At 38.7% G+C, this 23,845-nt stretch overlaps 1 protein-coding gene across 1 annotated transcript in view; it reads right to left on the reverse strand.

The window, feature by feature from the left end:
• GMCL1 (germ cell-less 1, spermatogenesis associated) overlaps positions 1–23,845 on the reverse strand; it is a gene marked incomplete in the record, with an annotated part of 84,069 nt that overhangs the window by 10,958 nt on the left and 49,266 nt on the right. Inside the window, 4 exon segments of the mRNA XM_072402809.1 lie at positions 4,815–4,890; positions 12,422–12,491; positions 18,215–18,358; positions 20,907–20,997. Of these exon segments, the coding sequence (XP_072258910.1) occupies positions 4,815–4,890; positions 12,422–12,491; positions 18,215–18,358; positions 20,907–20,997 (381 nt within the window).

Raw genomic sequence — 23,845 nt, forward strand, 5'->3', positions numbered from 1 at the left:
TGTGTACCCTAACAGGAGGGCTCAAGATTTACCACAGCTAATAATGTACACAGTGTGGAGTGTCCCCTATTGATTGTCAGTAGCAGGAATGCTCCCCGCTGTTCAGCTTCCTTCTGTGACTGGAACAGAAAAGGAAAAGTTATCCCAGAGCTAAAAATGGCAGCATGGGACATACGAGACATTATGACTCCAGTAGAATACAAGATGTTGTTTGATTGCATGAAATAGTAAATGTGTATATCATATACAAATCCAGAGTTTAAAGCATTTTTTTAAGATAGGTAGGAAGAAATTGTAGATGGGTGGCAGCCCCATTTTTGTGGCCCAACTCTTCAGTAACCACCCAAACACCCTGGTGGTTACTGAAAATTGCTGGTGATGTACCCATCTAAATTGGGCTGGGGAGAATACTGCAGTTATGTGTAAAAAAAAGTACAGCACGCATTTTCTGTTCTGAAGTACAGGTTTAAAAAAATGCATCATGAGATGAACAACACATGTTGTAATATACTGTGTCATTACTTAAAGACCAAAGCAAAAAGGCAGAAGCAGTGTGTGAAATAAGTACACCCTTACCACTTCCACTGTAAATTAGAGAGAAGAAAGGTGCTGCTCATCAAAATCTTATTTACGTACTAATTAATCATAACTAAGTGTGACCACCTCTGTAAAAGCAGATGTTTTGGCAGCTTGCTGGTCAGAAGCATTAAGGTTTGTGTTATCACAATGCCAAGGAGGAAAGACACCAGCATCTTAGAGTAGAAACTGTTACAGCTCATCAACCTAGGAGGGTTTTTTTTTTTTTAGCCATTTCCAAACAATCTAAAAGTCTACAGCGAGAAAAGGCATATAAACTGAAAAATATTCAAGTTTGACAGTTGACAGTTGTGGATTTCCCCCAGAAATTTCACCTAAAAGGTCACACTGCATCGCTCAAGAAAAACACAACGACCTCAGGAGCTCCAAGAGCTTTACAGGCTTCAGTTAGCATGTTAAATGTTAAAGTTCATCACTGAACATGTGTGGCTTGTTTGAAAAGGTTGTCGGGAGAAAGCTTCTTCTAGGAACAATGTTTGGCCATAATGCAGTGCCATGTTTCGGGAAAACCAAACAGAGCATTTCCACACAAACACATCATACCAACTGTGAACTACAGTGGTGATGATTTGGGCTACTTTTTTTGCCACTGGACCCCTTGCAGTCAATAGGTCTGATTTATTAATGCTCTTAAAGCCGGAGAGGACACACTTTCATTAATTAACCTGGGTGATCCAGCAACCTGGAATGGATTTCTTTAGTCATTTGCTAGCAAATGTTTTGAATCCTGGAGCAGATCCATTCCAGGTTTGCTGGATCACTGAGGCTGACTGATGAAAGTGTATTCTCTCCAGCCTTGGAGAGCTTATAAATAAATAATAAAAATCAGGCTCAATGAGTCAACCTTGAACTACTCTGTATTCAAAAGTATTCTGGATTGAAATGCAAGACCATCTGTGTGAAAGCTTAATAAAGGTAATCAGCTAAGCTGATGTAAGAGACAAAGTTATCCAAAAAAACAACAGCTTCAAGTTATTGATACCATAGTTGGTTCTAGAAGTTATTAGATCATGGGAAGTAATTTGCTTTTCATGCACAGCTTCTATATTTTAGCTGTTTGGGTAAATATTTACTTTGTGGAATCTGTTGGGTGTTTTACCGAGGTTTGATTTAAAGAATTTTAGCACCTGCTAGGGATGAGATGATGTTTTTTTTTTTATTATGCCCGGGGAGGTAAAATTGACCGTGTACTCTTATGATTTGATTTATTATATATACAAATTGCTATCTTGGGTTTTACTGAATCTTGGACATTACTGCTCTCACAAGAAATATTAACCTATACCAGGCCTGGGTACCTACAACATAGGGATCAATAAAGTCTACTAACTGCCAGACACGATACCTATAAAAATCATTCATTACATTTTTTTATACAACTCTAACTCACCAAAGATTAAATTTTGTCTTTTTGACAGTGACCAGAAGAAGTTTATTCTTTCCTGATTATATGACAGTAAAATATGAGGAGCTCCAAGGGGGATCATATACTTTTTAAAGTCACTGAAAGTGTGAACATTTGCAGATTACTGCTGGTTGCTTCTTTTATATCCAAAACACCAAAGGCAGCTTCTTTGGTGATACTGCAGTGTCTGCTTTTCCCACCATCGAATGTCTCCATTTGGAAAATAAAGTTTGACAAGAGGAACTTCCTTTTAAAATGGTGCTGAAGGCCTAGAGACTTGTCTACAAATGAGAAACATTTCCCATGTTCTCACAGCACTTATAAATGGAAGCCACGTGTGGTAGGATTAGGGGTGCAAATGTACAACAGCATTAATACAAATCATCAGTACAGATAAACTCGTTTTGCCATTGTTTGCCTGACCCCATTTCGGTACAAATTCAATAAAACTTGATATAAAAATCACTGAGAAGAGAGCAAGATACCAAACAGGAAAAAAATAAATCTACCTCTTTACACACCGGTAAGACAAACATTCAAACCACCCACCAAATATTGTGTAGAGAGGTCGGTCTATCTTGTGTCTCTAAAGCATGGACTCCACAAGACCTTCAAAGGTGTCCTGTGGTAGGTCCTGTGGTCCTCTGGCATCAAGACAATTGCAACAGATACTTTGAATAACATAAATCATACATTCATTGAACTTTGCTTGACTAGTCTGTACATGCCGTACATATATATGATGAACTGTTAGAGACATTATGTAGTTTTACAATTAATCATGTAGCCTCACAATGAACTATTAATATCCTGGTTCTCGTTCTTTTTCTTCTTCTAAATATTGTAGTTTCGGTCTTTCTATCTCTGATATCCCCTGATGAAGCCAACCCAGGCGAAACGTGCCAGTAATGAGATATGTTGATTGCGCTGTAAATTGTCTTACAAAACTGTGTTAATTGATTGTTTTTAATAATGTTGAATATATTAGTAAATATACGTACTTTGATCAGATTTCAGATTATAATTAAATACTAATAAATTTGATTACTTTATCAGTAAAAACTAGTGCCTTTTAAAAGCCTCTCTTTCCCCCCTCTACTTTTCCCCCTTCTCTACATTTCAAATACAAGGCTGGCACTCCCTCAGGTTCACCTGAAGCAACTTTACAGTGTCCGATTGGTTGCTCACCTCCTCAATTGTTGTCTACTTTAAATAAAAGCAACACCCCCTTCCCCTTTCTTCCTGACCCTCCTTCAGTGGGATGACTAGATGGGCCATATTCCCCAAATGTGCATCAGTAAGACTTGGTCACCCTGATCCCATTCAATGTTCTTCTCAGCGCCTTTTAGCCCACAACCCAGTTGTTTTTGGGCGGTTACTGAAAAATTGGGTAACAACAACTTCTCACCCAGGTAAAAAAAAAATTCTTGTGAGAATACTCCCCGTTGTTGTCTCATAGCATATAGAATCATTTAGATTGTTAAAGTTTGGCATCAAGCAGGTTCTTTTTGCAGAAAGAGACAGGCGATGTCCCTCCTGCAATAAGTATTACTACCTGCCTGATAATTGCCCTTCTATCTAAATTTGTTGAGCTGTAATTGTTGCCAGGAAGACCAGGCAATCCCAGCAACCTTTGTGTGTTCCAGGACTAGGACACCTGCATGCCTGCACAGAAGTTACATCATTCCGGCCCAGCCAATTCCGATGGCTAAAGATTAGAATGTGTAAGGGAGAAGATAACAGCACTCACCATGGAACGACGACAGGTGAATAACCCCAGGTTCTGCTTTAAGCTTGACTAGCCATTGCACTTCAAGTACTGTTTACTTGCTGTCCAATATGTCCCACCTTGACAGGTGCCTGTAACCAGACTATTGGCATAACTCCCCTAACCCATCGGGTTTTTAATTTGTTTTGGCTGATCTGGGTATTATTTATATTATACCTAGTATTTATATAGCGCAGACATATTACGCAGCACAAATGTCACTAGCTGTCCCTCAAATGGGCTCACAATGCCTAGTCACATGTCATTAGCACAACCTAAGGCCAATTTTGAAGGTAAGTCAATAAAACCTAACTGCAATTTTTTTTTTTACTGTGGAAGGAAAGCAGAGAGTTCAGAGGAAACCCACACAAGCACAGGGATAACATACAAACTCCATGCAGATAATGTCCTAGCCTAGATTCAAACTTGAGATCCAGGGCTGAGCCACCGTGCTGCCCTTTTGGTCTGGGTACACAAGAGTTCTTAATACTGACCCTTGTATCCACCAAAAGCAATGCATCAAATTGTTCCTTGCTTGCCCAGGAATTGAAATCAAATGTAGAACATATATGTCTTGGGGTTTTAATTGTTAATAAAAAATAAAATTGTATTTTTAATGTTAATCCTAATGAAGTATTGATAATTGTGTAACAAGACCCACCGAAAAGGTTTTCTTGATTTCCTTGGGATGTGGCAGTATGTAAAACGTAGACACCAATTCAGGAGATATACTTTTTTTTTGCCTTTTCATATGAAATGTTCACCATTAGAATGTTATAACCTTCTTAGTTCTATCAATTGTTTTCACTGTCATACTGACCTATATATGACTAATTCTCAGAAAGGCTGCAACGCTGTGCCTAAATATGTCTAAAGTGCTTAAGTAAAATGTCATCTTTAATAAACAGCTATTGTTAAATTCTTCCTCGTATAAGGGGGAAAAAAATAATGGTCTAAAAGAAAAAGGATTTCTTTATCAGAGGAGCAATTGTACATAAATGCATGTAATTTAGGACTAGCAGGCGCTTCCATGGTCTGTCTTACATCTCCATCCTTTGCAAGTCTCCTGCCGCATCGCATGCTGTTGTTCTCCAGTTCTTCTTTATTGATCTCTTGAGGGCTAGAACAGATAATGGGAATATTGGTTTTTGAAACAATGAACCTGTGACTCGCACAGAAAAAAAACAAACCATGAATATACACAAAAGCAACACTCGAAGCTGGAAAAAGTTAAGGTATGTGATGATTAAATGGAACTTGAAATTAAATTTGTGCTGCTTCTTTTTCTCAAAAATCTCCAGCAAAGAAAGCAACGCAAAGCCAATTATATATATACCTAATAGAATTTTCTTACACTGATTTTACCCTTCAGTGGCATCTAAACTGAGTACTTAAAAGTAATACAATTTTGCAATCACATATTTAATTTAAAAGTAAAAAAAAGTGATGGCTTACTTGCTTTTAGATGTGGGGTAGGGTCAAAGAGTGATTTTGTAAAACGTGTTTGAGCACTTTGTAATGAAAACAGAGCTTATCAAACAGTGACTGCAACTCCTAATATTCACTTCCCGTTACTGCATTCATTTAATGAAGTCCCCCCAAATGCTGTAAAACACATTCATGTTGAAGAAAAGGTGGCTTTCAGATGTGTGGATATATATAAATATATATATATATATGTGTAATTGTTCCATTCTAAGTGTAAAAAGTGTAAAAGTAAGAAAGAACTGTCCTGTCAGCCCGGGTGATATCTTTTGCAGCCATTGCATAAATGAGAAATGAGGAAATAAATAAATAGCACTTATAATTATATTATCTAAAAATGTATGCAATTCTTTCTTCATATAAATTGTACAGTATTTCAAAAAGTATTTTGTTATTGTAGGTCTCAAGGTTCCTGATGAAGCAGATGGTGTTCTGCGAAATGCGTTGAACACATTTAAGATCAATGTTAGAGACTTATTGCATTATACAATGGCTATAGGATTTTACTTTTAATTACAAATTTGAAAAATCCGTATTTTATGAATTTTAAATAGCTGTGTGATAACAAAATTGATTAATTGAAATGCCTTAAAAGTCCCGAGGAATGCTTTCATGCACCCTGACTGTAGTTTGTGTCTATGTCTGATGTTCAATTAGGGATGCCAATTCATTTTGAAAAGGCTAACACAGCTGGAAGCATCAAGCTGGCAAAAAAACCCCAAAAAACATTTATTTTTATATAATGCAGCACCCCAGTGTAATGCACTACTCTGCATTGTGGTGCACTGAGATGTATATGAATTGAAGATAAATTGCCTTTTGTTCATTAAAGTTTGGGAAAGTTTAACATGCTTTCTCCCCACATTACTTTAGGCCTTTACATATTTCTAGGAAACATTTGCATAAAAACAAGGATTCTTAGTTTACATATACAGATAGTCCCCGAGTGAAGGACATCTGACATACGGACGACTCCTAAATACTAACGAGGCTTTCCTGCTGGCTGTGTGCAGGATGGAGGCTTGATGGTGGGGTGGAGTTGGTTTGCATGACTTGCAGAAGAAATCTTTTGCTAAATACAGCGGAGATTGTGGGTAATCTTAAGAGCTGAGCTGATCTGTAACATCTTGTAACTCTTTAATGACCAAGACAAACTCTGCAGTTGTTTCTTTTTGCATATCAAAGCACAGCTTGCTCCAGAAGTTAATGTCCAGGCCTAATAAAGTTTTTTATTTTTTTGCTTTTTTGTGATTAGCTCACAGTGAGGATTTTTTTTTTTTACAGTACCTGACAACACACAGCCTAGTATTATGTTGAGACAAACATCTGTCCTAATTGCATTTATTAAAATAATGTACCTGTCCCAACTTACATACAAACTCAACTTAGGAACAAACCTACAGTCCCTATCTCATATGTAACCTGGGGACTACCTGTATTGCAATACTTGATTAGGTAGCATAAACACATATGAGTCCTCTCCCATAAACATTTCTTTGAAGACAACTCAAAGTAAAAATCATGTTTTATTATTCTTTAAATTAGTTTAAAAATAAATAAATAGGTAAGGAAGCCCATACTGCCGCAGCAGTAAAGACCGAATATGAGCACAGAGCCTCTGTACGTCGCCTATTCCAAAAGGTTTTGGGTGGCTTTCTCTGCACATGCCCAAGACCAGGCATGCGCAGAAGGGCCTTTTTCCTGCAATGTGCAGTGAGATGATCAGCACTCCCTCCTGTGCAGTGCGAGATCAGGTGATGTAGCCAGAAAAAGACAGAAGATGGTGGTGCCCAGCACTTTTTCTGCACCAACACAAGGGAGGATTACAGAACAGTGTGGGTCCGACGTAAGGCCACAAATGAAGAGATCGGGGGCTCTATGGAAGGCAAGTGTGATTTTTTTTTCTTCCTGACAGTTCTGCTTTCAGAGCTGTACAGGAGCTTCCAGTGTTAGGGCTACTTACAGATATTCATCCGCTGTTTTCTGTAGAGAGAACCTGTTGGGTCCCTGTTACAGCTCTGCTCCTACATGCAGCCTGGAATAAAGGAGGACTGGACTGCAGGATACCATGGGACAGAATCAAGGACTGCACTGAAAGAATTGAGGGCTCTGTGGAAGTAAATTCAGCTTCAAAAAGCTAAAATCAAGAAAAAAATTTTGCAGCACTGTACATTAAGCACAGACAGGGTTTTGTTTTTTGTTTTTTTAAAGAAAAAGTGTAATCATTCACCAATTTATAGAAGGGTAATGCATGTGCTATATATTTTTCAATTGTTTATTTGAATATCTAAACCAGAACTACACAGTCTGGAGCTTTGCTTTGACGCAACTGCTGCATTTGTTTTCTTTCAGGAGGCTCTGGCATTTTGAAAAGTGTTTCCCAACCTTTCTTTTTTTTTTATAGGGGAATCCTTGAAATAAATTTCAGGTCTTCAGGGAACGTCTCCTATAAATACTATATACACAGCTCACGGTATATTAGTGTGGGGGTCAGTGGGAAGAATTCCTCTTACATTGCTGGCCATTGGGAAGAATGTCATCCTTACAGATAGCCAAAAAGATCATTGGGGTCACCTAAACTGACCTGAGAGTCACAAACTACTCATTGCTCAAGGAACCCCCAGCAACCTCTGGAGGAACCCTGGTTGAGAAACACGGTTTTAAATTCTGCATCCATAAAAGAACATTTCTATCACACTAGAACAGGGAAGAATGTTAAGACTGTAAACTGCCTACCCCTTTCCCTCATTATAACATAGGGGGAGGTGTTTTGTAATCCACAGATTAGGATTGTGATTAATAAGGGTATAACTCAAGAAAAAGTTGCAAGCTCACCCAGAATCGTCTACTGAACTCTAATGACTCTGAAATCATAAATGGTTACACAGATGAGTTCTAACAGAGAACAGCAAAGATAATGCATTGCTAGTTACAAAAAGGCTCTCCATCATTATTTCTAAGTGCCTGCGACACAGAAAACATGGAGCAATCAGCACTGTCCTGCGGCCTTTTGTTTTAAGCAGTCATTCTTCACTCTGTCATTTCCTAGCACAAGGCATCTGACAGACAATAAAAACGTCCTTGCGCGACACTTTTTTTTTTTAAACCCTTTTTGCTCAGAGCCCGAGGTGGCCTTAACACTAAAAGTAAAACTTTTCAGTGCTAGCCAAGAATTTCGCGGTACGGATATTGAGGTCAGCCATGGCTGGTATGAGGAATATTGGAACAACTGATTGTTGAATGATAACACAAGTCAACATATCATTTTCATGATATAATTTTATGTGGTCTGTAGTATTTTTGATGCAGATTTCAAATCTGTGTTCAGTTTTTCTCTCCCATGTCTAGTTTTTCTGATGCAGTTAATTATATATTGTGTGAAATTCGCTATAAATAGCCCTAACGTTTAACAACAGTTCTCTTTTGGCTGGAGACCGTGCCAGTTCCTGTATATTATTATTATTATTATTAATAATAATAATAATAATAATAATAATTAGGATTTTTTTAACACATGATGGACTTGCTTCTGTAAAAGGTGATGAGGAATACGCTGGAGATGCAGCCAGTTACAACCCCGAATCATCTGATCCTGACTGCTTGGTCGATGATTCCAAACCAGACGCCTTTACACAAGCAGAGCTAAATGATCTCATTCGTGATCTAAATCTCCCCAAAGACAAAGCAGAACTTCTTGCTCCAAGGCTTAAGCAGAAGCACTTACATGCAAAGGGTGTAACTAACGCACTACAGAAAACGAAATCATAACTTGACAACGTTTACTAGTGATGGCTCACCGTGCTACGGTCATGATAGAAATGCACTCTGTCACAAAAGCATGTTCCATCTGAATGGCGTATTTTCATTGATTCCTCTAAAAGAAGCTTGAAAGCAGCTCTATTGCATAATGATAATTCCAAACAAAGTTTACCAATTGCCTATTCCGTTAACCTAAAGGAGTTCTATAACAACATGAATTTACTACTTGAAGCAAGCCAGTATAAAACACACTAGTGGAACATCTCTGGGGATCTTAAGGTCATTGGCTTGCTAATGGGAATGCAAGGAAGATTCACAAAATATTGACGTCTCCTATGCCTGTGGGACAGCCGATCTACGGGACACCATTCTGTCAAGCGTAATTGGCTACCAAGGACATACTTATAAGCCCGGAACAAGAAGTATCAAGTTTCTGCCACTGGTTGATCCACATAAAATATTTCCGCCACCCCTCCATATCAAGTTAGGTTTTATGAAGAACCTTGTAAAGGACATGTGTAAATCAAACTCTATGGGTTTTCAGTACATTGTTGAGAAGCACTGCAAAAATGAAGGAAGGGATATTTAGAGGGCCACAGATTAAGTCTGTTTTGCAGGATGATGTTTTCAAACAATCTCTCTCAGCAGCTAAACTCGAAGCTTGGGATGTATTCAAGTGGTTGTGTGAAAATTTCCTGGGCAACCATAAGTCTCCTGCATACAAGGAAAGAGTTCAGAATCTGCCCGTTTCATACCAGAAACTGGGTTGTTGCATGTCATTAAAAATACATTTCTTGCACTCACATCTAGAATTCTTCCCAGAAAATCTTGGCATGGAGAGTGAAAAACAAGGAGAACGTTTTCACCAAGACATTCAGTTAATGGAGCACCGCTACCAAGGTTTCTGGAATGAAAGTATGATGGCTGACTACTGCTGGATGCTGTGCTAGGACAATCCAGACAAAGAGTACACAAGAAAAGCATACTCTAAGCATTTCTGAAGAAACAATGGTGCCTGACTGACACTGTTCAGTAGATCTATACCAGTGTGCCTTATGGTACTTCACACTCAAGATCTATTAAAATACATGCACGTCCAATGTTAACTAAATAGTACTCATAACTGAGTAACTGTACGTGTTAGGGAAAAACTGAAAACAGATCTGAAATCTGCTGGAAAAACAGATTTAGAAAAGTTTGCAGTTTTCTGATGATCAAAACTAATGACAATGACCCAGAACACACGGACAAGGCAACAAAGGAGTGGCTCAAGAAGAAGCACATGAAGGTCCTGGAGTTGCCAGTGTGGAGCTTTTTTTCACAAAACTTTATATTCTGATAATCTCTATGCAAAGGCGCTTAGAGAATTCTTTCTATTTTCAGATTTTGCTTTGAATTACCGCGTCTCCGATGCCTGGGGATTACTACTAGAACTATTTCTAGAACTCTGCACCAAAGATTTGTGCCATGGATTGGTCTGGGCACTTCTTACTCCTTGAATGGAGAAATCTTGTGATGCTAACAAGACTTAACACCGATAGCGAGAGTCAGACGGCGCTGGCAGCCAGACGTGAGGATAATCTAACCGTTACATGAGAGGTATTTAACTGCAAGCCCTTCAATTATTCATAAAGACAAAGCTGTGCTGAAGGGCTCCAGAAAAGATTTTAATATTAAAAAAAGATCAAAGATGGTTTCTATATTTTGACGAGCAGAACTGATGTAATATTTCTTTCAGTAGCTCGGAAGAACTTTGTGGTCACTACAAAGCAGATATTTGTTTTCCAACTAAGGTTTCAAATAGCTATAAAAACGGGCCAACTTTTGTCAGCTCTATCAAAGAGGACCTATCACCAATATTTTTACCTTATATAAAAGGGTAGATAACACTTATATAAAGCAAAAATTCTCTTTTTTCAAAAAAGGGAAATCTGCTCCCCTTCTGTCTTTATCACTGTGATTAAGACAGAATGAGAAGGCAGAGCCTTCTGGAAAACGAATGTCACGTATCCAAAAAGCTGTGTTCGAGCCTTTATTTATTTCGACTTTATTTCGACTGTGTTCGACTTTATTTTTAAGCTGGGTGGAAAGAAATAGTAGATGTAGGTAGGTGGTGGCCCCTGTATTGACACCCAACTCTTCAGTAACCACCCACAAAACAGCCGTGTGGTTACTAAAAAGAGCTGGGTGGTGCATCTGGCAGGGGCTGGGGAGAACGCTGCGGGAGGCTTCAGGGTATGCAGAAGGGGCCTGCAATGGGGATGTCAATCACATGCATGTGCAGTGGCATTTTCTTTCCACTGCGCAGTGTGAGATCAGGTGACATAGCCAGAAAAAAGAAGAAATATGGTGGTGCCTGAAACAGGGGGAACTCCAGGACGGCGCAGGATCGTGAGAAAAGCTCCGGAGGGATTAAGGGCTCTGCAGAAGTAAAAGGTAAGTGAGATTTTTAAAATATAAAGCAGTTCCGCTATAATACGAAAATTCCTACAATATGGAAACAATAAAATACAAAATGAAGATTTTTGGGGTGTACACAATTGGCCATGGAGATGAGAGAAGCTTGACCACAATGATCAGACTACAAGGTCACAATATGTATCTCCAAATGCACAACCCTACAGCTTCTACAGCCTCTACCATGAATGCTAAATGCTAAAACTAAACAGTTTTTGGTTTGATACCACCAGCTGCGTTTCTTTATTTCCACTAAACTCAAAATGACGACTGTCCCTACTCAATACGCCTTCTTTGAAAAGTCATGTCAATCTCTCAAAGCTTTCAAGGGGTAGAATTTCTGTGAACCACTTGGCTTTAGTTGGCCCATCTGGAAACTTTTCTGTATGTTTCAACGGGAAGCAAACCTGGGAGTTTCAAGAGTGGCAAGAATTAGCTAACTCGTTAACTAAAGTCTCTCTTAAAACATTTCCCATTGAAATAAATTTAGAAAAAAAATGATGCTGGGATGGTATATGGTAGCACCTCTCATTCATAAATTCAACTCCAGATATCCCTTCCCTCGGTTTTTGAAGATGCAGCCAAATAGATACGAGTTCTCCATGTTTGGAAACAATGTCCCAATATACAGAGACTTTGGACTAGGTGGTACAGCCTTATTCAGTTACACCAATATACCAAATCCAATGAAGAGTGCTAACTTTTCAGACCATGATGAATTGCTTCCCAGGTCAATATTAGGTTTGACAGCCCATATCTTTTTAGCTGTCAACATTACAATTGCTAGATATTCGATAACTGCCTCTATGCTATTATATTTTACACCAAACAAAGTCATATGTCCAGCAAAAGTAAAACATCAATATGTTGCTTTCTGACAAAGCTCTAGCATTCACTACATGGAACAGAGATACATAATGTACAGAATACAGAATGTGTGATCTACTTACCCAGTGTCATTATCCTGCTCGGCACGGAGCATAGTGAACCACTGCTGCTTGTACACAGAGGACAGCCAGTCTGAAAGACAATGGAGAATAGGGATTTAATTTTTCTGACAAACATTTCGAAAAAGTCAGAGATAGTGGTCTAAATAGACAAAGTAGCAAGGGGCAGCTTTGAACTGTGGGCAGCAAATGAGGGCTTACAACAAGCTATCTGCTATAAGTATGCTGTGCAAATCCCAATCTAGTTCAGGAGAGCAGTGCCTGATTGGCTGGAAATACAAAGTGCCACAGTGTGTGTGCCACTCCTTTGTTGCCTTGGCCGTGTGTTTTGGGTCATTGTCATGCTGGAATACTCATTCACCACCCATTTTCAATGCCCTGGCTGAGGGAAGGAGGTGATCACCCAAGATTAGACGGTACATGGCCCAGTCCATTGTCCCTTCGATGCAGCAAAGGTGTCCTGTCCCTTTAGCAGAATAACACCCCCAAAGCATAATGTGTCCACCTCCATGTTTGATGGTGGGGATTGTGTTCTTGGGGTCATAGGCAGCATTCCTCCTCCTCCAAACACGGCCAGTTGAGTTGATGCCAAAGAGCTCAAATTTGGTCTCATCTGACCCCAAAACTTTCAGCCAGTTCTCCTCTGGATCATTCAGATGTTCATTGGCAAACTGCAGACGGGCCTGTACATGTGCTATCTTGAGCAGGGGAACCTTGTGGGCTCTGCAAGATTTCAGGCCTTCACGGCGCTGTGTTACCAATTGTTTTCTTGGTGACTATAGTCCCAGCTGCCCTGGGATCATTGACAAGTTCCCCCTGTGTAGTTCTGGACTGCTTCGTCACCGTTCTCATGATTATTGCAAATCCACGAGGGGAGATCTTGCATGGAGCCCCAGACCGAGGTAGATTGACGGTTATTTTGTATTTCTTCCATTTGTGAATTAACGCGCCAATTATTGTCACCTTCTTACCAAGCTTGTTGGCGATAGTCTTGTAGCCCAGTCCTTGTGTAGGTCTACAATCTTGTCCCTGACATTCTTAGACAGCTCTTTGGTCTTGGCCATGGTGGCTAGTTTGGAATCTGATTGATTGCTTCTGTGGACAGGTGTTTTTTTATACAGGTACTGTAACAAGCATGGATTAGGAGCAATCCCGTAGAGAGGATGCTCATAATCTCAGTTGGTAATCTGCATACAGTGAAGACACCTGGGAGCTCTGACTTTTGAGCACTGGGTTTTTGAGGGTTCTTTTGTTGTTATTCTGTCTTTCACAGAAACAATAAACCTACCATTACAATTATATAGACTGGTCATTACTTTGGGCAAACGTACAAAATCAGCAGGGGATCAAATACTTCTTTCCCTTACTGTATGCACTACATTAGAAATACAGGAGAGGGGAAGTGTGAATGAACGAATGTATTGTTACGTAGAACTAGAAAGTTTTATTTTAAAATGAGCAAACAATGACATTAATCATCTTTAAGCATAAAATATACATCCAGCCAAAAATCTTTAAGAATATATATATATATATATATACACACACCCCGTGTTTCCCCGAAAATAAGACACTGTCTTATATTTTTTTTGGCTCCTAAAAACACACTAGGTCTTATTTTTGGGGTATTTTTGGGAACCAAAAAACATTTAAATGTAATCGAAACTATGAGGGATTAAAAAAAAAAAAAAAAAAAAAAAAAAATCAGTAATAAACCGAACGCTTACACCTTATTAACAAATTCAAATAGGAGTTTCAGCTTAATTGCACTGTATATGCATACATACATTCTGTTAGAATTTGGAAGGAATCTGTTACATGATTGTATTGCCAATGATGGCCTGAGCATTTATCCAGATGTTTTCTTTTCTAAGTTATCATAAAAGATCACCTCCATACTATAATGGCAGATACGTCTTCTAAGCCATGCAAGACAAACAGAAAATGCATATTTCATAGACAGATTATACCGCAGGGTCTACGGGTATAAAGCACCAACAGATGTTACATAACTGCAATGGCAAAGGTCCCCTGCAAAGGTACAAATTCTACAGGCTGAATTACAGCACAGCAGCCTGGAAATGGGAAAACCCAGAGCTTTGTGGGATACCAACATCACATATCCCAGGAGGCTTCAGGCTGCTCCTTCTACGCAAGCAGGGTGTGAAACACATAAAATGTAAAGTAATATGATTGTAACATCACAGTCACATTTTTAAATTTGTTTTATTTGTAAATGTTCAATTTTGTTCTCTAAAGTTTAAAATCTTTGAGATGTGTTGTACCTGAAAAGCCCCACTTGTTGGTCTGGTTATACAATTCATAAAAACAATTTCATAATTGCTGAAGCATGTAAAGCATTTCTAAGTTGTGATATGAATACATTAATCAAGACCTATTTATTGTTCTTGACGCGTTTCGCAGTTACTTCATGTGCTTCAGAAGAATGTGTGAGGTAAAATGCTATAGTTTTTCACAAACAATTTTGGAATGTTTTTATGGATTTTTAGTGTCATTGTGGTGTCAATGAAGTTCCGTATGAAATTTTCAATTTTTGGATTTTCTAGGGGTCAAAATATTCTTTACTATGCTTTGTATAAATGACGTTATAACATTATGGCCATTTAATAATTGAATTCTGTGGTGGCAACTCCTCCAGTGTACCAAAAATATCTGGGGGAAAAAAAATTACCAAAATGTTTATGAACATGCCAGCTGCTTGTCAGGATTTAAATTAACGATATATGGACAATACACAATGATATTCCCCATACACTGTGTGCTGGGTGTAATATTTAGCATTCGTTATTTATTATGGATAGACACTGCAGTAAACCAATTATCAGTACTGTGTGTATCATGTTTTAGTGTCTGGTATTATTTATGTATATATGTTGCCTAACAGCACTTATTCTGCACAGCATCACTTCTCTCGATTTGCAGTCTGTATGTATGGATAATACATAATTCTATAATAAATATAATAATAAATCTATAATTCTGTATCCTGGATGTCATTTTCAGCATCTTGCTTTGTTTTCCCCCTCTACAGATTCTGCCTAATTATACTTTGCTTGTTCTGGGTATACATATTCGCCCAATTCGTTGAAATCATTACCAAGCAGACTGATTTGCTGTGATTTTGAAGAACCACCTATATGCATTGTGATAGATAACTATACACAGACGCTGTTACGGACCATTAGGTTTACTTTGCAGCTATATATTCAGAAGAAATTGATGAAAATGTAATCAAATGCAATACAGAATGAGCCAAGGAATTAACCATGCATAAATATTCCAAATGGACTGGAAGTGCCGAAAAATGATGTTTTGTGTGCGTGCATGCCGTCACGTATGTGCAGATCATCATATGTAAAAGAAAAGCAGATATAAATGAAAGAATATACATTTACTTATATAGCATAGCAACCTCATGGAGAAAAAGAAAACAAACTTTGCAGCAGTAAAAATGTTAGCCACTTGTTACTTATTTTCTAACACCCTAAAAAAAAAAAAAAAAAAAAAAAAAAAAAAGGAACAATGGTGGAAAATCTATACAGGAAGTGAATATGAATATTTTTGATTGAAAGGCACAGAAATTAGAGATTTATGGGCTACAATGATTTCTAGTTTAGCGTTTCTCAACCCTTATAACTTGGGGGAAGTCCTTCATATAATTTCCAGGTCCTCAGGGAATCCCTTCAATATTATCCACAGATCACAGTACATCAGTGTGGTGGTCAGTAGGAAGAATGTGTCACTGCTCATTGCTCAAGGAACCCCTACTAGCCTCTGGAGGGACCCTAGGGGTTCCACAGAACCTTGGTTGAGAGAAACTGGTCTGGTCCATTGCTCTTCCCTATAGAAAACGTACATCAAAATGGTTTTAATGCACCATTCTTAGTATTATGAATATGTTAATTCATTAAGTTTTCCAGTGGGAATGCAGACCACAATGAACAGTGGGTAATGCCTACACGTAGCTTTTGTTTATTGCTGTACAATCAGATTCCCCGGTCTCTTTGCCGAACATCTATCCCCACTTCAATGTTCAATTAGGCCTCTTACTTCTGTTTTCTGTTCGTAAATGCTTCTAAACCTTCTGATAATGCTAAAGTTTGAACTATGCTGGCTGCCTGGTACAATGCTTTGATTTGCAGGCTACTAATTTTTGGATTAAAAAGGACATTTAAAAGTTTACCTTCTACTAAGTACAATGTAAAAGCAGAGGAGGACACCCCCCACCCCCACCTCTTCAAAATGGACATTTGGGTGAGGGGGAAACTTTCCATTAGGCAAATCTCAGCACAGAAAAAAAAACTAATTGAAGCAATTTAACAGCAGCAGGTGGAACAATGAAGTACAATAGGCACCATTAGGTATTAGAGAAGTGGTAACTCCACTATCATTTGTCAGTCCTGACCAGCATAAATTAAAATGTTCCTGACAAGCTGTTCATTTTTATGTATTCTTTTTTAAAACACTTTTGAGTTCTGTTAGCTGAAGGTTTTTTCATGAATTTAGTATAAGTCGGAATGGGTTACTAGAGTAGGTATAAGGGAAAGTGAAAAAAAAAATTGCAAAGCTTACAAACAATAAGTGCTTTTACTGGTGCAATATGTGAGATTTCCTGATTTAGTGCCTGTGTAAGAATGTTACATATTGATTTATGATTGCATTTCACCAGCAAAGAGAGACGATTACAAAAAGAGACAAATTGCATGCTGAATAAAACCAGTGTAATGCTTACTAAAAGGACAATTTGTCTCATTGCTGTGATTTAAATAACAGTTTATTATGTGATGTGATTATTCGGTAATATGATTATAGTACATTATTTAGTTTGCATTAAAATAGACTGGTAATTACCACGTGTTTAAACTAGATAGTGAAGGAAAAGTGAAAAGTTGTAGTTGAACTCTCTAAGGAAAGCTTTATGTATATGCCTCAGAAATCGCCCATATTCCACCAATATACACACCACCATGCCTATATGATTATTAATACTATTATTAATAATAATGATAATAATAATAATAATAATAAACAGTATTTATATATCACCTACATATTACGCAGTGCTGTACATTAAATAGGGGTTGCAAATGAGAGACCGATACAAACAATAACACAGGAGGAGGAGAGGACCCTGCCCAGAAGAGCTTACAATCTAAGAGGAGGTGGAAGTATCACACAATAGGAGGGGGATATGGATTGGTGGGTAAGTACTGAGGGTTTAAAAGACAGAAAACGACGGGTAAGTGAGGTTGAAGTGTAGCATTTTAGAACGCTTTTAAATGAGCAGAAAGTAGGAGCAAATCAAATAGGACAAGGAAGACCATTCCAGAGAGTTGGGGCAGCTCTAGAGAAGTCTTGGCGCCGTGCGTGTGACAAGGTTATGAGAGAGGAAGCCATTAGTAAGTCATTGGAGGAGCCTTCTCTCAACATTGCCCTGCACCTTATGGATTGTTACACATCCAGGACTAGACAGACATTCATCAAACATTCTTCGAGCAATTTTGGCTAGGATACAAATGTGATCCTTACCCTTACGGAGTGTCTATGCAGAGTGCCCAGTGATATTACTGCTACGATGTCAGATGAAGAGGATGCTCCAAGCTCGTGAAAGGAGCACAAATTGATGACTCTGGTGGTCAGTTAAATATACTGAACTTTTCTATTTTGCCACAGCCAGACATTACCGGACTCATTACAAAGCTTGCAACTTAATATTTATTCTTTCACTAATTCTGCTCTCCACAGGTTTACAGCACTTTACCAATTAATTCTTACCTGAAGGGATTAACGCATCCCGTTCAATAATTCTCGCCGATGCCAAGTCACTGACGATGTACTTCATTCGTAAGTACTTAAAGACTGGCACAAATGGGCAACCCTGCTCAGTTTCTAGTAATGTAATATTACTTTCTTCCAAATCTACAAGAAAAAAAAAAATCACAGGTAAGCATTTTGCATCGGCTTTTCTCAAGTCTCAGAGTCCCCAACAGCTTCAACAGAATTTCAAATACAGGTTATTTTTATGAATCTCAAAACAAATAGCCAAAAACCCAACCGGGTGAAGGTAATGAGGTCCACGGCTGATTAACTGTGTTCTATGATAAAAGAATGGGGATTGTGAATATCTGTAAGTGATAGCACAGTAAAGCTCTGTACACAATATAAAGAAAAACAAAGGTTTTATTTTTAACCTTTGAAGAAATTGAAGATCCTACAAGAATATTTTGGCTTTACAAAATACAGCTTACCATACAAAAGAACTTTATACACTGTCGCTTTTTTACATATCAACTGGGTATTCATTAATTTCTTATGAATAATTATTGCTGCACTCCAGGTAAAACAATGCCACAACTTCCTTTACAAAATAACAAACAGCACCTAGACAAGCCTCAAAACATCTGGAACAAAGCCCTTTGGATTGACGAGACCAAAGTTTAACTTTGAGGTCACCATAAAAATACATTATTTGGAGAGGATGTAAATGTTCACTAAAAGTATAGCAATGCTACTGCGAAACATGGCAGTGGATCCCTGACGTCCTGGGGCTGCATGAGCTGTAGGGGGAACTCTGATCGCAAAATGAATGCTGCATGTTACCTGAAAATGTTTGTGGAAAAATTGCATCCATCGGTTCAGAAGCCGAACATGAGATGTGCTTAGATCTTCTGACAATGATCCAAAACGCAAATTTAATCCAGTGATGGATGCAGAAGAAAAAGCAACTGAAGGTGCTAGAGTGGCAATCAGTCTTTTCACCTCAGAGTCAATGAGTGACTTTGGGGAGATTTCAACTGTACGGTAAATGCAAAACAATCCCCCCCAAAAAAAAACAATGAGCAGCTTTACCACCATAGAAAATGAAGGGCGTCATTCGCAACTATCTCAATGGACTGCATGCAGTCTATAAAAGTGGAACTCACCTTTTTTATACAAAGTTTATACTCACCTGCCCCCGTTGTGGTTGCTGCCAACTTCTTGCTTCCTTTCTTCCTTGTTTCAAAGTTTGGCCAGGCAGGGAAAACAGTGCATGGGAGTTTATTCAGTCCTGGCACCCACAGGGAAAGCCATGCAGAGCTGAGTATTCCAGCTGCACATGCAGCGACAACAAATTGAGCCTATTTGTTTCAAGTGGAACTTAAGTTCCACTTTAAGGAGACAATACACAGTACAAGGACTAAGGAAACGCAAACTTTTGAACAAAAACTATCTTGTTTTTTATTTAATGGTTGTGCTGTTCCGGGATGGCTTATACTTTTATTTGGATACCGGTAAAAGTAAATAAATGTGCTTTGCTGAATGGCTTATGTTTTCTGTAAAGAATAGTACTATAATATAATAATATAATAATATCTTACAAATTTTGCTAGGGAGGGGAGGGGATGCTGAAGTATGAACAGAACTGTACTTTCCTGCAATCCAGGTAAACGCACTGCATCTCTATGTAGAAATACCCAGGAATATATATTTCACCTATACTATGATGGAATATGCCATTTTAGGTCACTCACTATTTACAAGGAACCAAAAAATAAAAAAATAAAAAAGTCGCAGCTGATCAATTTTCCAATAATAAATGAACTTGAACTGAACTGGCATTATAAAAATAATTTGTACAGAATAAATCTAATAATGGTCTCATACTGACCAGGTATTGATTGTTGTTATAAATAAGCGCTCAGAAAAAAAGTGCTTAGTGGCATTTGTAACCAACCAGAGAAAAAGGTTGCTCTGATGTGCGCTATGAAATCTGTATGCAAAGGTAGTAATGAAGAAACACAAGCTGGTTGGAATGAAAATAACCTAAAATTTAGATTTGTCGAATATCAATGGAAAAGAAACAGAGCTGCCCCCAAAATGTGGTACTATACTGACACCCTGAATGGGTACTACACTTGGCAGGGATGAATGGGTAAAGTAACCGATTGGTGTCAGGACCTGGCTGGATAGTATTACCAGGGCTGTGATCCAAATGTGATACAAGGAAGGAAAATAAATGACAGAATGGTATAGACAATTATTTGCTTCCCATGCAACTTTCTAATTCTCGTAAAATTTTCATTTAGTTACTGTGACAAAAGAACACTGCAGTGGTCTTGAAAAGTGGGTTCATCTCCTGTTCAGCAAATTAGCAACCAGGGAAAGAAAAGAGAATTCCAATTTTGGCAGCCCATATACTGTTTCTAACTGGGCATCACCATACAGGTTTTCATTCCCATCAGATATTGATTACACCACTGGTTACCCCCTCTAGAAGAAGCATGTTTCCGAAGGATCCTGAAACACTGACTACTCTACTGGTTTCCCCATCTTCAAAGCCAATGGTCTGATCCGAATCATGTAAACAGCAATCTACCCTGGGTGGGCATTTTAATTCATCATTTCCTCTGGACCATGATGTCCTACCATGACCTAGGCAGACTCTAATTTTGTCTATTTGAGTAGGCCAATAATAGAAGACACCAACCTTTCCTGCGCTTGGAGAACCATGCATCTGCTTCAGACAGAAGTTGTTTTAGGGATCCATTCCAGGAAGGCACTAATTGAAGGAACATCCACTGAGGAAAGGAGAAATACATTAATAGAACTTCCAACAAGAGAAAATATAAACTGTTAATATTATTTATTTAGTGCTAACATATTACGCAGTGCTGTACAAAGTCCATAGTTATGTAGCTGTCCCTCAAAGAGGCTCACAATCTAATGTCCCTACCATAGTCATATGTCATTACCATAGTCTAAGGACAGTTTAGGGGGAAGCCAATTAACACAACTGCATGTTTTTGTAATGTGGGAGGAAACTGTTGTGTCTAAGAGAAAACCCACGCAAACACAGGGAGAACCTGCAAACTCTATGCAGATGGTGTCTTGGCAGAGATTTGAACCTGTAAACTAGCGCTGCAAAGGCCAGAGTGCCACCCAATGACATAGGAGTCACACAAATATGCCTTTTGTCCACAAGAGACCATATGATTTAATACCCTAGTGCAAAAAAAAAAAAAAACCAGTGCAGAGAAAAAAAAAAATCAATCATGTAATAATAGATTATATTACCTTAATGCTTATTGGTTCTGCATGAAAAAAGTGTTCCTAGTACGAATTGCGCTTAAAGGGGACCCATCAAAAAAAAAATTTTACTTTACATAAAAGGACCATGGCAGTAGAATGGGAGTGCAAAGCTTCTTAGGATACCTACGTCACACATCCCAGGAGGCTCCTGGCTGCTCCTTCTGTGCATGCCAGATCTTAATGATTCATAAAGAATTCTATGAATATATTGGCTGATACCTATTGAGGAAAGGTTCCTCAAAAGTCCATAACATTATGTTTTGTAACAGACAGAGCTGTCAATACAGAAAGTTGCGGACATGACTAGAGGCTGACTGACCAGCTCCAGGCCATATGAATCAGCAGAGACAATGCGGATGGCCACACCAACATTTTTTTATATCACTATAAAGCAGGCACAAACTACATGAAAGTGACAAAATGACCTTGAACTTAGGAGAGTAGCATTATTGCCAGGCAATCACAGGAAACCGCATTAGGTGGATTTCATCTGCAGGATTTTTGTAATACTTGGTAACTTCTTTTGACACTGGAACATGTTCTTCTGTTGGAGCCCTCCTCCTTGCCGGCGGCCCTTATGGAACTGGTCGCAGAGAAAGCCAGAGCATTGAACTGGAATGGCTTTACATGGTGTTCAACAGGTTTGGCTTCAAGGGCCAGTTTGTCTCTTATTCAGTCCATGTACTGCTCCCCATAGGTGCAAGTACATGTAATGGAGGTGCTCTTCCATGAGTAGAAATACGAGGCAGGGTGCTCCCTTTGCCATTGCTTTTTAACCTGGCTACTGAGCCATTGGCCCGTTGCCCGTTTAAACCCATCATATTCTTGGGCATCCACATGGGACATTAAAGTTGAAATCTGCCTTATTTGTGATGATATCTTGTTATCTCTTAGCGACCCTGGGAATATCACCTCTTTTTGAAGAATTCCTGGTACTCTGTATGAATCACTGCAAGAGCAAATTGCTTTTGTTAAAACATGCCAAGCCGGATGAGACTTCGCCTTGGTCCAGACATTTAAGAATCAAGGTGGCTGCCCACCATATAACCTACATAGAGGTCCTGGTCCTCTGGTGCTCCCCTGATAACTATTCCCTCAATTACCGACCATTGATAGTCAAGATTATTATACAACTCTCCTCCTGGAGAGCACTTACGCTTTTCAATGTTAGGCAGATGTCATCTACTCAGGATGATTAGATTTGCCTGTCTACTATATTCAGAACTTTTTCTATTACGCCACTCTGATGTCAAACTCCAAACTCCAGAATTTTCTAACTTCATTTGGAGAGGTAAGACACCCATAGACACGGGGAAATTTTTCCACCCATAGAAATTAGCGAAGAGCCTCAGGGATACCTATGTCACACATCCTGGAAGGCTCTTGGCAATTTTGGGCATGCACAGAAGGGGCATTTTTTTCTACTAAGGGGAAAGAAATACTGATCTCACGCATGTGCAGTGAGATTGGCTCTTTTTTTACCCTTTTGCGTGGGCTACGTCATCAGATCTCACACTTGCGCATTGCAAGATCGCGTAACGTAACAAGACCAGAAAAGAAGAATTAAGATGGAGGCACAGAGAGGATTCCCAGGATGGTGCGGGACCATATTGCAGAAAGGTCCAGCGTCATGAGGATCTGCGGGATTAAAGGTAAGTGTGATTTTTTTTCTTTTACTTTAATCTTCCAAACTTACGTAAATACAATTTGGCCTGTATGTTACACCATGTCAAGGATTGGTGGCATGGGGCCTCATAACATACTGTCCGGCTAGAATCTGAACTCCTTAGTGACTTTCAGTTTACTACACTCTAACATGTCTGATTTATAAAGGTGCATTAGGCGGAATGTCTTATGTAGTGATACACTTATTGCTAGGAGAAAGACGAAAAAATTGGGGGTCTCCTCACGTTCTAATGGGATGTCATAATTGCATTTTAGCAGAAAGTATTTCAGTCCGATGCTTTCTTTGATTAAATTCACATCAACACGAGCCAGCCTTGAGTATCTAACAAAGTGTTTTTCATTTACCAACTCAAATTGAGTGGCCTGAAACAATGCCAAGAGAAAGAACAGTTGTGAACTGGATACGTTTCATTTCTTTTCAGCCTTTAATTTAATGCTGCGGTAAAGACATTATCTTATGATGGTCTGGGACAGTTAACATGATTACAAAGCACAAAGCTGCATTATACGAGTGCTGACGCAGTGTCTTTCACTCAGCATTTTCAAAGCTTGCTTGTCTAGAGCAGTAAAATCAAAGTGTCATGAAAATCAACTGTCACTATATGGACAGATGTGGAAAGGTGTAAAAGTATGTGTGCTGCAAAAATTGAA

This window comes from Pyxicephalus adspersus, chromosome 2, assembly GCF_032062135.1.
Source record: "Pyxicephalus adspersus chromosome 2, UCB_Pads_2.0, whole genome shotgun sequence".
NCBI lineage: Eukaryota > Metazoa > Chordata > Amphibia > Anura > Pyxicephalidae > Pyxicephalus > Pyxicephalus adspersus.